This window comes from Triticum dicoccoides, chromosome 5A (assembly GCF_002162155.2).
Source record: "Triticum dicoccoides isolate Atlit2015 ecotype Zavitan chromosome 5A, WEW_v2.0, whole genome shotgun sequence".
In the NCBI taxonomy this organism is placed as follows: domain Eukaryota; kingdom Viridiplantae; phylum Streptophyta; class Magnoliopsida; order Poales; family Poaceae; genus Triticum; species Triticum dicoccoides.
The window spans coordinates 328243827-328257987 of record NC_041388.1 but is presented as its reverse complement, the minus strand read 5'-3'; the positions used below and the strand labels follow the sequence as shown (position 1 = coordinate 328257987).

The 14161-nt window shown below is 44.4% G+C and overlaps 1 protein-coding gene across 2 annotated transcripts; it reads right to left on the bottom strand.

Annotated features, from left to right (window-relative positions):
* Positions 1 to 8164: 8164 nt before the first annotated feature.
* LOC119301287 (nucleobase-ascorbate transporter 2-like) lies at positions 8165 to 13236 on the bottom strand. 2 transcript variants are annotated; one of them, XM_037578237.1, is made up of 14 exons: positions 12887 to 13230; positions 12463 to 12748; positions 12280 to 12377; positions 11993 to 12169; positions 11764 to 11864; positions 11255 to 11330; positions 10339 to 10583; positions 10161 to 10257; positions 9978 to 10064; positions 9717 to 9775; positions 9543 to 9634; positions 9387 to 9464; positions 9117 to 9277; positions 8165 to 8728 (listed from the first exon to the last, which is right to left on the bottom strand). In XM_037578237.1, exons 2-14 carry the CDS (start codon positions 12554 to 12556, stop codon positions 8516 to 8518), a joined length of 1578 nt encoding a protein of 525 aa, XP_037434134.1. In that variant the 5' UTR covers positions 12557 to 12748; positions 12887 to 13230; the 3' UTR covers positions 8165 to 8515. The 2 variants fall into 2 exon arrangements, with proteins under 2 accessions (XP_037434134.1, XP_037434133.1); XM_037578236.1 differs by having other exon boundaries at positions 10161 to 10583; positions 12887 to 13236.
* Positions 13237 to 14161: the final 925 nt, after the last annotated feature.

The window sequence follows — 14161 nt, the reverse complement described above, 5'->3', positions numbered from 1 at the left end:
TAATCAAACTGTGATCGTCAAGATAAACAGTTCTAAGGACAATATGAAGTCCTCAAGGCATGTGAAGAGGAGACTAAAATCTGTCAAAAAATTGAGGAACTCCGTAGTTTTTATGTTGGAATATATCCAAACGTCGAAAAACTTGGCAGATCCCTTCACAAAGGGTCTATCACGTAATGTGATAGATAATGCATCGATGGAGATGGGTTTGAGACCCACCTCATGAGTTGTCCATAGTGGTAACCCACTCTATGTGATCGGAGATCCCGTGAAGTAGAAGTGGGAGACAAGCTGTTGGTCAGCTGTGAGGAGAGTATCCCTATATTAATTATCCCACTCCGTGAAGATGCAATACTCTCCTGATCTGCATGGCAGGTTGATACTTATTTTAATGTGTTCCAAGTGGCTTATTCGGGTAAGCAGAGATGTTGTCCTGCAGAACATCTTCTAAGGAACACACATATATGAATTTGACTATTAACGTCGCAGTCTGTGAGAATTGGGTGTTCTCTGATAAATTCATGAAAGGCCCTGGAGTATGACGTATACGCTCCACCCGTGGGGAAGCCTTGCGGCAGCCCAGTATCGGTCAAGAATTTGTGTGAAACTAGTTTCACAGAAAACTTGTAGTTCAAGGCATAGTCCATTATTCAAGTTGTGATCTAGTGTAGCATAAATTTCTAAGTGGAAGTTCAACTTCACAGTCTCCACTAAGCACCGATATATAAAACAATGTTTTGGAACTAAATAATGAGATGTGCCAATGAGACTTTGTGGGGGATTGTTGGAATTTTGCTAGTAGGCCTTTGGCCCAAAGCCCAACTAAAATTCTGAAATTCTCTTGGCCCATTCATGCACACATGTGAGTGGAGTGAGTGAGGCTAAAGTTTAGTCCCACCCCGGAAGTTGAGAGAGAGTTGCACCTCTTTATAAGGTGAGCTCTTCTACCACTTGTCTGAGCATGAGAAGAGGAGACCTACACGCGCGCTCCTCCTCCTCGCTCGCCTTGCCACGCCATACCACGCCTCGTCACGACGAGCCGCGGGTTACGGGATTGAGCCGAGCCAAGGACAGAGCTATGCACGTTGTCTATATTTTTGCTGCATGGGAAAATTAATGAGTCATTAATTAATAATTAACGGACGCGTTAATTACAGAACCGTTTCCGATTCTTTTGGATCGTGATGACTCGGACGTGGGGTTTACTCCCACGACCTACCCGGCCCGCACTATATAGTCAGGCAGACGTCTACCCTAGCCGCCGCCGCTTCGTATGGTTTCTCACCATCGTTCCAGATCATTGCACCGCCAAGCAAGTCTTCTCCATCCCTCCTTCCGGCGTGCACCGCGAGAAGGGACAGCAGGCCTCCGGAACCCCGCCTCTCGTGATCCTGTACGGGAGAGGGGCGATCAGGTTTTTGGGGAGCGCACTCGCGCGACTGCTGGCAGCGATGACTTCGCGAACGACGACTTCTTCCCCGACCTCGGCAACCTCGTCCTCGATGACATGGGCGACAACGTCAACGCCGGCGGTTCTGCACCCGCTGCACCGTACGTGATTCTATCCTTCCTGTTCGAGATTGTGGTAGAATTCATGCTTCTAGTATGTGCCCTAGATGTGATATGTTCATCTGCTATGCTAGTTCGCATGATTAGTTTAATCTCTGCTGCTGTGGTCATGATTTATCTTCTGTTTATTCGGATTAAATCTCGTAGTAATTTGCTCATATTTCCATCAATCCAAAAACCCGATGATAGGCAATTTACTCCGAGTGGTTTTGCTGCGCATCTGAAGCCGCCTGCCTTTAAGGGGGCGCAATATAAGAGGTGGCGCACGAGAGCAGTCTACTGTTTTCAGACCATGGGCTGCTATGATGCCACCAAGGGCAAGCCTGAGGGCGATCTTAGTGCAGCATAGCTGGAAGCTTTTGAGAAGATCGATACCCTCTTTAAAGGCGCTCTTCTGAGTGTTCTTGATGACTCCATTGTGGATTCGTATATGTCGTTTGACAACGGCAAGGACATGTGGGCTGCGCTCGAGGCCAAGTTTGGTGCCTCGGACGCCAGCAGCGAGTTGTACGTCATGGAGCAATTCTATGACTACAAGATGACTGATGAGCGCCCTGTTGTACAGCAGGCTCATGAGATACAGTCGCTCGCAAAAGAACTTGAGTACTTCAAGTGTGTGTTGCCGGACAAATTTGTTGCCGGAGGCATCATTGCCAAGCTTCCACCTTCATGGAAATTTTTTGCTACTTCCCTGAAACACAAGAGACAGGAGTTTTCCGTTGCGGATCTCATTGGTACTCTTGATGTTGAAGAGAAGGCGAGAGCAAAGGACACACGTGCTCGAGTTGCTGAGGGAGGTTCTAGTGCCCACATGGTACAGAAGAAGAACTCCGAGCCCAACAAGTTCAAAAACAATAAGAACAAAACTCAGGGCAAAGGCAAGTTTGATACAAAGAACAAGCCATCACATTCTACCAACTTCAAGAAGAATTATCATAAGAAGGGGAAGGGACTTTGCCATGTCTGCGGTAATCCTAATCACTGGGCTCCAAAGTGTCCTAACCGCTTTGAGGAGCGCGAACATGAGAAGAGCGGCAAGTCCGCTAATGTTGTCATCGGTGATACTGATATGAAGGAATCAGGGTACGGTATTTTTCCTACCATCCTTTCAGTATTTCAATCCCCTGATTGGTTAATTGACACCGGTGCCAATGTACATGTTTGTGCTGACGCCTCCATGTTTTCTTCTTACCAGGCAACAGGGACTTCACCCGTGCTGATGGGGAACGGGTCACATGCCATCGTTCGAGGTGTTGGTACGGTCGATCTGAAGTTTACTTCGGGCAAGACTGTGCGTCTGAAGAACGTTCATCATGTGCCGTCCATCAATAAAAATCTTGTTAGCGGTTCCCGTTTATGTCGAGATGGTTTTAAGTTGGTTTTCGAATCCAATAAAGTTGTAATTTCTAAGTGTGGACAATTTGTTGGAAAAGGCTATGAGTGCGGAGGCTTGTTCCGCCTATCTTTGTCAGATATTTGCACTAAAGTTATTAATAATGTTTGCCACAATAATGAGTCTGATATTTGGCATTCACGACTCTGTCATATTAACTTTGGTTGCATGACGCGGTTAGCCAATATGAATTTAATTCCGAAAATCTCTACTATCAAAGGCTCCAAGTGCCAAGTATGTGTGCAAGCTAAGCAACCTCGCAAGTCCCATAAGACTGCAGAGGCAAGAGACTTGGCGCCACTAGAGCTTATACATTCTGATCTTTGTGAGATGAATGGCGTGTTGACAAAAGGTGGAAAGAGATACTTCATGACGTTGATTGATGACTCCACTAGATATTGTTATGTGTATCTTCTGAAATCAAAAGATGAGGCTTTGACTTTCTTTAAAAACTATAAAGCTGAGGCAGAGAACCAACTTGATCAAAAAATTAAACGGCTTAGGTCCGATCGTGGTGGAGAGTATTTTTCCAATGAATTTGATCTGTTTTGTGCGGAACATGGTATAATCCATGAGAGGATGCCTCCCTACTCACCCCAGTCAAATGGGGTAGCCGAAAGAAAGAACCGAACTCTAACTGATATGGTTAACACCATGTTAGACACTTCGGGTCTATCCAAGGAATGGTGGGGGGAGGCGCTAATGACTGCGTGTCATGTCCTAAACCGAGTTCCCACAAAGCATAAGACCATGACTCCATTTGAGGAATGGGAAAGGAAAAGGTTGAAACTCTCTTACCTACGTACTTGGGGTTGTTTGGCGAAAGTCAATATACCAATTCCCAAGAAGCGCAAGCTTGGACCAAAAACCGTGGATTGTGTTCTTCTGGGCTATGCTTTTCATAGCATCGGCTATAGATTTTTGATAATAAAATCTGAGGTATCGGACATGCATGTTGGTACGATTATGGAATCAAATGATGCAACTTTCTTTGAGGACATATTTCCTATGAAGGATATGTCGAGTTCATCAAATCAGGAGATACATACTCCATCTAGTGAGAAATTCACTGTAATTCCTGAACCCACCATTGCGATGGAACACGTTGAGAATCCTTTTGAGGGTAACAATGGAACTCCTATGAGGAGTAAGAGACAGAGGACTGCAAAGTCTTTTGGTGATGATTTCATTGTGTACCTCGTGGATGACACACCCAGAACTATTTCAGAAGCCTATGCATCTCCTGATGCTGACTACTGGAAGGAAGTTGTACGTAGCGAGATGGATTCCATCTTAGCTAACGGTACCTGGGAGATCACTGACCTCCTTATGGGTGCAAACCTGTAGGATGTAAGTGGGTGTTCAAGAAGAAGTTTAGACCTGATGGTACGATTGAAAAGTACAAGGCACGGCTTGTGGCCAAGGGTTATACCTAGAAAGAAGATGAAGACTTCTTTGATACTTACTCACCCGTGGCTAGACTGACCACAATTCGGGTGCTACTATCACTGGCTGCCTCCCATGGTCTTCTCGTTCATCAAATGGACGTTAAGACGGCTTTCCTCAATGGAGAGTTGAAGGAGGAAATTTACATGGATCAGCCAGATGGTTTTGTAGTACCTGGTCAAGAAGGAAAGGTGTGCAAGTTATTAAAGTCTTTATATGGCCTTAAACAAGCTCCTAAGGAGTGGCATGAGAAGTTCGAAAGAACATTAACTGCTGTCGGCTTTGTAGTAAACGATGGTGACAAGTGCGTGTACTATCGCTATGGTGGGGGCGAAGGAGTTATTCTTTGTCTGTATGTCGACGACATATTGATCTTTGGAACCAAACTTGATTTAATCAAGGAGGTTAAGGATTTCTTATCTCGCAGTTTTGAGATGAAGGATCTAGGAGTAGCTGAAATTATCTTAAACATCAAGCTGTTGAGAGATGAGAATGGTGGGATCACACTGCTTCAGTCTCATTATGTGGAAAAGGTCTCGAGTCGTTTTGGGTATAGCGACTGCACGCCTTCTCCAACTCCATATGATGCTAGTGTGTTGCTTCGAAAGAATCGATGGATTGCTAGAGATCAACTGAGGTATTCTCAGATTATTGGCTCGCTTATGTATTTGGCGAGTGCCACGAGGCCTGACATCTCTTTTGCTGTGAGCAAGCTGAGTCGGTTTGTGTCAAAACCGGGAGACGATCATTGGCATGCGCTTGAGAGAGTTATGCACTATTTGAAAGGCACCGCGAGCTATGGGATTCACTACACCGGGTATCCAAGGATACTGGAGGGTTATAGTGACTCAAACTGGATATCTGATACTGATGAGATTAAGGCCACAAGTGGTTATGTTTTTACACTTGGTGGTGGCGCTGTTTCCTGGAAGTCTTGCAAGCAGACCATCTTAACGAGGTCAACTATGGAAGCAGAACTCACAGCATTAGACACTGCCACTGTTGAAGCAGAGTTGCTTCGTGAACTCTTAATGGACTTACCTATGGTTGAAAAACCAATACCCCCTATCCTGATGAACTGTGATAATCAAACTGTGATCGTCAAGATAAACAGTTCTAAGGACAATATGAAGTCCTCAAGACATGTGAAGAGAAGACTAAAATCTGTCAGAAAATTGAGGAACTCCTGAGTTATTACGTTGGATTATATCCAAACGTCGAAAAACTTGGCAGATCCCTTTACAAAGGGTCTATCACGTAATGTGATAGATAATGCATCGATGGAGATGGGTTTGAGACCCACCTCATGAGTTGTCCATAGTGGTAACCCACTCTATGTGATCGGAGATCCCGTGAAGTAGAAATGAGAGACAAGCTGTTGGTCAGCTGGGAGGAGAGTATCCCTATATTAATTATCCCACTCCGTGAAGATGCAATACTCTCCTGATCTGCATGGCAGGTTGATACTTATCTTAATGTGTTCCAAGTGGCTTATTCGGGTAAGCAGAGATGTTGTCCTGCAGAACATCTTCTGAGGAACACACCTATATGAATTTGACTGTTAACGTCGCAGTCTGTGAGAACTGGGTGTTCTCTGATAAATTTATGAAAGGCCCTGGAGTATGACGTATACGCTCCACCCGTGGGGAAGCCTTGCGGCAGCCCAGTATCGATTAAGAATTTGTGTGAAACTAGTTTCACAGAAAACTTGTAGTTCAAGGCATAGTCCACTATTCAAGTTGTGATCTAGTGTAGCATAAATTTCTAAGTGGAAGTTCAACTTCACAGTCTCCACTAAGCACCGATATATAAAACAATGTTTTGAAACTAAATGATGAGATGTGCCAATGAGACTTTGTGGGGGATTGTTGGAATTTTGCTAGTAGGCCTTTGGCCCAAAGCCCAACTAAAATTCTCAAATTCTCTTGGCTCATTCATGCACACATGTGAGTGGAGTGAGTGAGGCTAAAGTTTATTCCCACCCCGAAAGTTGAGAGAGAGTTGCACCTCTTTATAAGGTGAGCTCTTCAACCACTTGTATAAGCATGAGAAGAGGAGACCTACACATGCGCTCCTCCTCCTCGCTCGCCTCGCCACGCCACGCCACGCCTCGCCTCGTCACGATGCAACGCGCCGCGGGTTGCGGGATTGAGCCGAGCCAAGGACAGAGCATGCACGTTGTCTATATTTTTGCTGCATGGGAAAATTAATGAATCATTAATTAATAATTAACGGACGCGTTAATTACTGAACCGTTTCCGATTCTTTTGCATCGTGATGACTCGGACGTGGGGTTTACTCCCACGATCTACCCGGCCCGCACTATATAGTCAGGCAGACGTCTATCCTAGCCGCCGCCACTTCATATGGTTTCTCACCACCGTTCCAGATCATTGCGGCGCCAAGCAAGTCTTCTCCATCCCTCCTTCCGGCGTGCACCGCGAGAAGGGACAGCAGGCCTCCGAAACCCCGCCTCTCGTGATCCTGTACGGGAGATGGGCGATCAGGTTTTTGGGGAGCGCACTCGCGCGACTGCTGGCAGCGACGACTTCGCGAACGATGACTTCTTCCCCGACCTCGGCAACCTCGTCCTCGACGACATGGGCGACAACGTCAACGCCGGCGGTGCTGCACCCGCTGCATCGTATGTGATTCTATTCTTCTTGTTCGAGATTGTGGTAGAATTCATGTTTCTAGTATGTGCCCTAGATGTGATATGTTCATCTGCTATGCTAGTTCGCATGATTAGTTTAATGTCTGCTGCTGTGGTCATGATTTCTCTTCTGTTTATTCGGATTAAATCTCGTAGTAATTTGCTCATATTTTCAACAACAACGACACGAATATGTGCAGGTGTGGAATGGCGCTACGGCTTGTGGCGTCCATGGAATTGCCGCCATGGCTTGGTGCTTTGCTACCGCCGGCCTCGGTAGTTTCCGGCGACGTTCGATCCCCGTGTTCTGCGATAGTCTTGTGCTCGTATGCATAGATTTGACCGGCCGCATGATATCCGCGTGACCCGTCAAGCATATGCACATGAGCGGCTACCACCAGGAACGAATGCCATGGAAAGGTTTGGATTTCAATTTCCCATGCCCATGGTGTGTTGGACCCCTTCCGTGACGCCTTCTTCTGCAAAGGGGGGTGACAGCGACACAAGGTGGCTTCGGCTTTGTGGTGCTGTTTTGAGTACCGAGTATCCAGCTCCAAGGTGAAAACTCTAGGTCCGATCTTTGATAGTTGCGCTTGGCAATGACGGTGCTTTACCCGTTGTGTTCTTGTTGAAGGCACTGTTTTAAAGTCTACTCAGACATACTATCTGGATGAAAACCCAAGACATGACATATAGTGGTTGGATCCCGCAACGGGGTGTACACTTTTACTTGTATTGTTGTTTCTTCATCAAAAGTGGGCATGACAACCGATGTGTGCCGGTCTTAGGAGTAATGGAGTGAAATGAGTCATTGGTCCATTTACTCAATCCGACTGCACAGTTTTAAAAATCTCAATCTGATCACACACTTTAGGCCAATAACTTAGTAAGTGGTTAAATTTAGGTCATAAACTCGTTTATTTGATCAAATAAGGCCACAATCGGTTCACGAGGGAAAACTCGACCACGTGGGTGCCACATCAACCTACCTTGACCGCTCGTAAACCGACTAACTCTTACGAGGGTCTTATTGCAACAACGCCGACATGATCTGAGCAGCATATCGCGGATGTGTGCCAACAAGGATTAATGGCACATTTCACTTGGGGGCATGCTATAATTTTTGCTTGTTTGGAATACCCTTTTCTACGGTGGGTTCAACTACCGCTAACAATGTGCCTCATCTGTCCGCAAATGTTTCATGAGATCTTACATTGCACACAGCAAAAACTAGCATTATTCATTGTCTACGCAAACAAATATCTATGTACAATCGGACAGCTCGAAGGGAAATTCCTCCATCCTTCGCTAGTAAAACGGCATGCGGGTCTTATCATCTCTACTTCTCTTCTCCTCTTCTTTTTTATCAGAATTCAGAAACATGCCGTATTGGGATGCAAAGGTTTCTTCATTTGGTACTCTGCTTGCAGTACCCGGACTTTGGAAGCTTCTGCTCAAGATGGTGGGAAGAACCTGTTGAGGTTGAAGGGCAGGGTGTAAAACTCTTCGTTCCTGCTGTCCCCTCGGAATGTCCTGAACCGCTCCCACCATTGCATCCCCCTGTCCTTCGCCGCATCTCTGACATCTAGCGTGTTGTCAAGGACTACAGCAATGATGAGAGCGACAGTCGGCGGGGACGGGAAGATGGTGTTGATGTAGTCATTGAACTGCATCGAAGGTCAGGGATGATACAATTCAAACTCAACTTCAAAATGATGCAAAATAGGACTCTTGCATGGAGATGAGAGACATTTTGACAACATTGACAAGGCACTATTAATGTATGAGTAGATTTGAACATGAACTTTCTGCAATGTGGTGTACAAGCTGTGCATCATCTTTGCTGTACTAAATTAGTGTATGAGTTAATACTTCATACTACATATTAACTTCCTAACATTTTACCATCAGTTAAGTTTGTGTTATTATTTTGTGCCAGATACTAGATTGGACATTTTTGCAAATGTCATTTCAAATTCAAATCTCGAGACAGTGGACTTGTGGGAGTCCATACTAGTACAAGTTAGGGGTGTGGGGGTAAGTGACGTTACGAACCCATCCAGCCTTCGTGTGCGCCGGGCCATTTTGAGCACCTGTCAGATACCGAGAAAAGTACTCTGGTATCGATAAGCCAAGAAAGAGTGAAACACCAACGATGAAGAGGTTGCGCATAGAGTTCATGTTGGTGAATTGTAGGAAGGATAGCCCAACCGCCGCTGGAGACACAACAAACGAGCAAAATTATTCGTGCTATTCAAATCTAGCTAGAGAACTCAGGAAACTACAAAGGAAAACATCTTCCACTTTTCCTGCTAGGATACTTACCAATAATTCCAAACATAACACAGTATATGGCTGCGAATATTGTAAACGGAATGGAAGCAAAAAGTGCCCCGAATTTTCCTACAACATCGACATGTTCAGAAACCTGAAAAATCCAATGCAAATGCGTGCTCGTGGCTCAAGAGAAACCTTAATTACCTAATATGGAGAAGAAGATCATGAAACCAGCAGAAATCTGTATCACTCTCCTGCTGCCAATCCTTGTAGACCCAAGAAGACCAACATTCTCACTGCATTGCATCCAAAAATTCTGCATAATATTAGGCATGCCACAACAGAACATTCTTAGGGTGAAAGCTCAGATGCACTCACACAGAAACAGTAGAGCCAGTCGCAGTGCCAAATAGCCCATCCAGTAGGGTACCTATTCCCTGAATGCACAGTCATCATGCATTGTAAAGTTTCATTTCTTTTCAGAAAAGCTCAGTGGTGACTAGGGAGTAGTTCTACAAGACTACAACCGTAAAAAACCAAATCACTGACAATTCTAGTTGATACTCAAATTCATGAGAACTACTGGACTTAACATATTAACAAAACTCTACAAGATGATAGGAGAATGCAGCCACTAACCTGCCACCCGATGCCTCTACTGAGGACATATGCTGGTGGGGGTGTTGCACTTGCCAACCGGGCAGCAGCCTTGAATGCGCCAGTTGACTGAAGAACTCAAATGGTTTCAACCCAATCAGGTGGATATAAAAATATTGAGAAAATCTTCGAGAAATCATGTATTCGACAAGTATGAGATGGTACCTCTATTAGCGACACCATCACTGCAGCCATCATGCCGAATGCATGGTCTGCATTGAATGTTGGTGCCCCCCATTGCAAGGGATATGGGATGCTTATCCTTATGAGAGTAAAAAAATTAAACTGAGATATGTAATATGATGTGGAAATGAACAAATGATATGCAAGCCGGTTTACAAACCATAATGCTGAAGAGATAAGGTTAGAACGGTCTGTCCTGCAACTGATCTGGGTGTGCAGTGCAGTGTGATGATATGCACCACCTGCTGTTAGAATGTGGGCATAGACCCAGACAAGAGCAATGCACACCAGCAATGAGAACCTCTCCAAAATCGGAACATGCCGAACATGTACATGCTTGAGATATTGGGAAAACACAACAAATAGGATAAGCATCGGAAGGCCAATCTCCACACAGCTTGCAACCTGACAAAATATCCTTCCTGAATTAACTCAGTATAGGACAACATAAATCTCATGGTGCTAAATGTTTTTACAAGAAAAAGAAGGCAAGTTAACAGAGTACGAGATCTTGCCTGAGTAAATATGAACAATTATTAACTTTATAAATAATAGAGGTAAACTAAGAAAATAAACATATTTTCAGTGACATTGAAGATTGCTCCAGGAACACTTTAAAATATACTAAAACAGACAGAAATGATCTGGTACTGAGTGCATCTTACCATATGTAGCAATAAATATTATCTATTGGCTAGTGTTGCTAAAGTGCCAATCAATAAGAGATCCATGCTCCAAATAAACTTGGTACACAAGTAAACAATACATAACTATATTATCAAACTAGCAAGGTAGGCCATGCAACTCAGAGAATGTTTAAAATTGTACTTCCTCCGTTAACAAATATATGTTTTGGATATTTCAATGCGGACTACATACGGACTGAAATGAGTGAACAAACACACTAAAACGTGTCTATATACATCTGATTTACAAAAAAGTTAGAACATCTTATATTTGTGAACGGAGGGAGTAAGAAATAAGTAGCTGGGGCCCCATTCTCCAGTGTGATCAGTTTCAAACATCAAAGTGACTAGAGCTAAACAGAACAAAAGTAAGGCCACTAGAGCTTTTACCACTGGGAATCCTCTCTCGAAAAGGCCAAGCCCCACCAATGAAACCACTGGAACCATCCCAAGTGGGCTAAAGAACCTGCAACAAGCATATCATACTGTTAATGTTCTTATTCTTGTCTTCGATGCGAAGGTAGTTACCATGTTCCAACAGCTTTTGGATATTTTTGCCCACCCTTTGTTTAACACATCGGCATATTACGCTTTATCTAAAGTGACCCCCACTATTCAAACTGATGGGCACATAAAGTGGACGGATAACGGAGGGTGGCAGGGACCAGGATAGTATATAATAAAAAAGCAACAAGAAATATCCACAATCGCATATTTGGTCCAGTATATGAACACATGTTAATATGACATGCTAATTGCTAAAATTCAAGCAAATAATCTGTCAGGTTGAGTATAAGATTTTTAACACACTAAGATTCTGACATGAGCCAAGAAATAAATGTTTAAACTTTTGGACTGAAAATTCTAGCAGTTAAAGGAGAAGTGGGAGTTTCTTGTACCTCGAACATATTGCCCACAACTGGCTATAGCCAAGAATTATCTGAATGCTTGACGACACTATCAACGCACCCTGTGTCGCTCTCATTGTCTGTAGGAACCTCTGCAGATAGAACAAAAAGGTAAACTGAAATGTATAACATGGATGTTTGCATCAGTGAGATGGCGTATTCGAGTTGCCATGATTCTTGTTACAAGACAGAAAATGTAGAAGAACATTTTAATACTTACGGTATGGCCATCCGCTATTTGTGCAAGCGTTCGGTCATGGATTATGGAGAGGACTGGAACAACATATGCATATGAGCCGCCAATGACAGTGGGAAGGCGAGTGCCAAATAGTGTCTGGAGCAGTGTCTTTATCCCAGTCACAAATAGCAGTGTCTGAACCACTTTCGCCTTGTCATGCTTTGGTAAACACACAAACAAACAACATTTTTTCAGTAAAAATAATAATATGTTGTACCAAATTAACCAAGGAGTGTAGCAAACATGAAAAAGGGGGAGAAAGTTCTCACATCATTTCCACCCATTAGAGGAACCAACATTGTGGGGATCATCACAGCAGTTCCCAGGGACAGTATGTAATGCTGGAACCCCAAACCAATTGCCTCTCCTGCGAGACCCACAAATATTCAGGGTAAGAAACAGATACCGATTGATCCAACATGCCAACGGTTGAGAGATGAGATGGCACAGACCCCAGGAAGGATTCGAGTCTATGCAGTACTCAAACCCCTGCAGCTGATCCATGGGCGGATGGTGGACCATCTCTTCCGGTTTTACTTCAGCCATTTCCCAGTCGAACTGTTCCTCTGCTCAGGATGAACAATCTTTTTCGCTTGGTTGATTGAAAAGGGGAGAGGGGAAAGGCAGCAGAGATGCCCAAGATTTCCTCAGAAGAAAAATGTTAAACTGGAAACCCAGAACAAGATGAGAAGCAGAGAGCAGAGAGATCAAGGAATCCTCTCGAGGTCCCAAACCAGTCTGCAAAATGAACACCAATGATTTTGAGCTACCAATCGCCGGATCAGTTCAGCAACAACAAGAAGACTGAAGAAATAGTCTGTCACTCAAGATGGTCCCAAAGCAAAGCTTTGAGTGACAGAGCAAGCAAACGCATACCAGGAGCCCAAGGCGGAACGGATTGCGGGCCAACGAAACCACGGAGAACTACGGCAGATAGGACGGCGAGAGGGATGGACGGGTGCGAGAGAGGTCGCTGGGATGGGGGGACAAATGTCAGTAGCCGCAATGGGAATTTGGGCGAGGACGACGAAAGCGAACAAAGGCGGTTCTGCTGCCTGCCTGCCTGCCTGCGGTGTGCTTTAGTGATGCGGGATATATCAAAGGGAAAAAGACGGAAAAGGTCAAAAGAGGCAGCCATAAAAAGGCGCAGCGCGAGTGCGAGGGATGAGTGGGCACTGGCCAAGCTGCACTCCCTCTCGCTACGCTAAGCATCGGTTTCTTTCGGGGCGTTCTTCTCCCTAGGGTTTAATGGCGGATTGGCCCGTTGTGATTTCTGGGACGGAAATGGCCTCGGATCAGAGGTTTTAAGGAGGGGAGGCGCGTTGGCGTTGGGGCGCGGTGCGCAGTAAATTTTGGTGGGTGAAAGCCTGGCCGGAATGTCGGATTTGTCACCCCGCGTTTATATTTTCCGTTTCGGTGTGGCGTTATCTTCAGAGGACACGTGCAATCTGATCCCCATTTCTTGCTAGAGGATGCTCTTTTATGTTGTACATATTTCTTTCTTAAATGTCATTCCGTATTGTTTAATTGCTCTTCTTGTTGTTTGTGTGGCCTTTTCTGATGACTTTTGTGGCCTCGCAGTCATGGAGGTGCGGTGGTTTCTGGTCTTTGCCGATAGGAGGGTCATATTTTTTTAAAGATTGTTTAGGTTTTGTGTCTGACTTAGAAAGATGAGGTGATGATGACGACTTTCTAAAGATGGAGTAAAGTTTTCTCCGCCAAGTTCCCATCCAATGATGCGTCCTGCGTTGTTAGAGGGCATATGGGAGTGTGTCTTTAGCGGATCTCGCGGGATTCCGTTGATGTTTGTGTTCGGTGGATTTGCGTGGATCTCGTCCTCTTTTGTCTGCGTTCATATGTAATACTTTTGATTTACGCTTTTTTTCATTGACGATGGTTGTTGTCGTCGTGCGCTGGTTCTTTGAGGCATTGATACGTCTCAAACGTATCTATGATTTTTTTATTGTTTTATACTATTATAATATCACTTTTGAATATTTTAATATCAATTTATATTATTTTTCTAGACTAACCTATTAATCCCGCGCTCAAAGTCAGATGTTGTTTTCTGTATGTTTTTATATTACAAAATTTTCATATATATATATGAAGGTAAAAAACCTTGAGGGTTTAATACAATTTTTTTGCGTC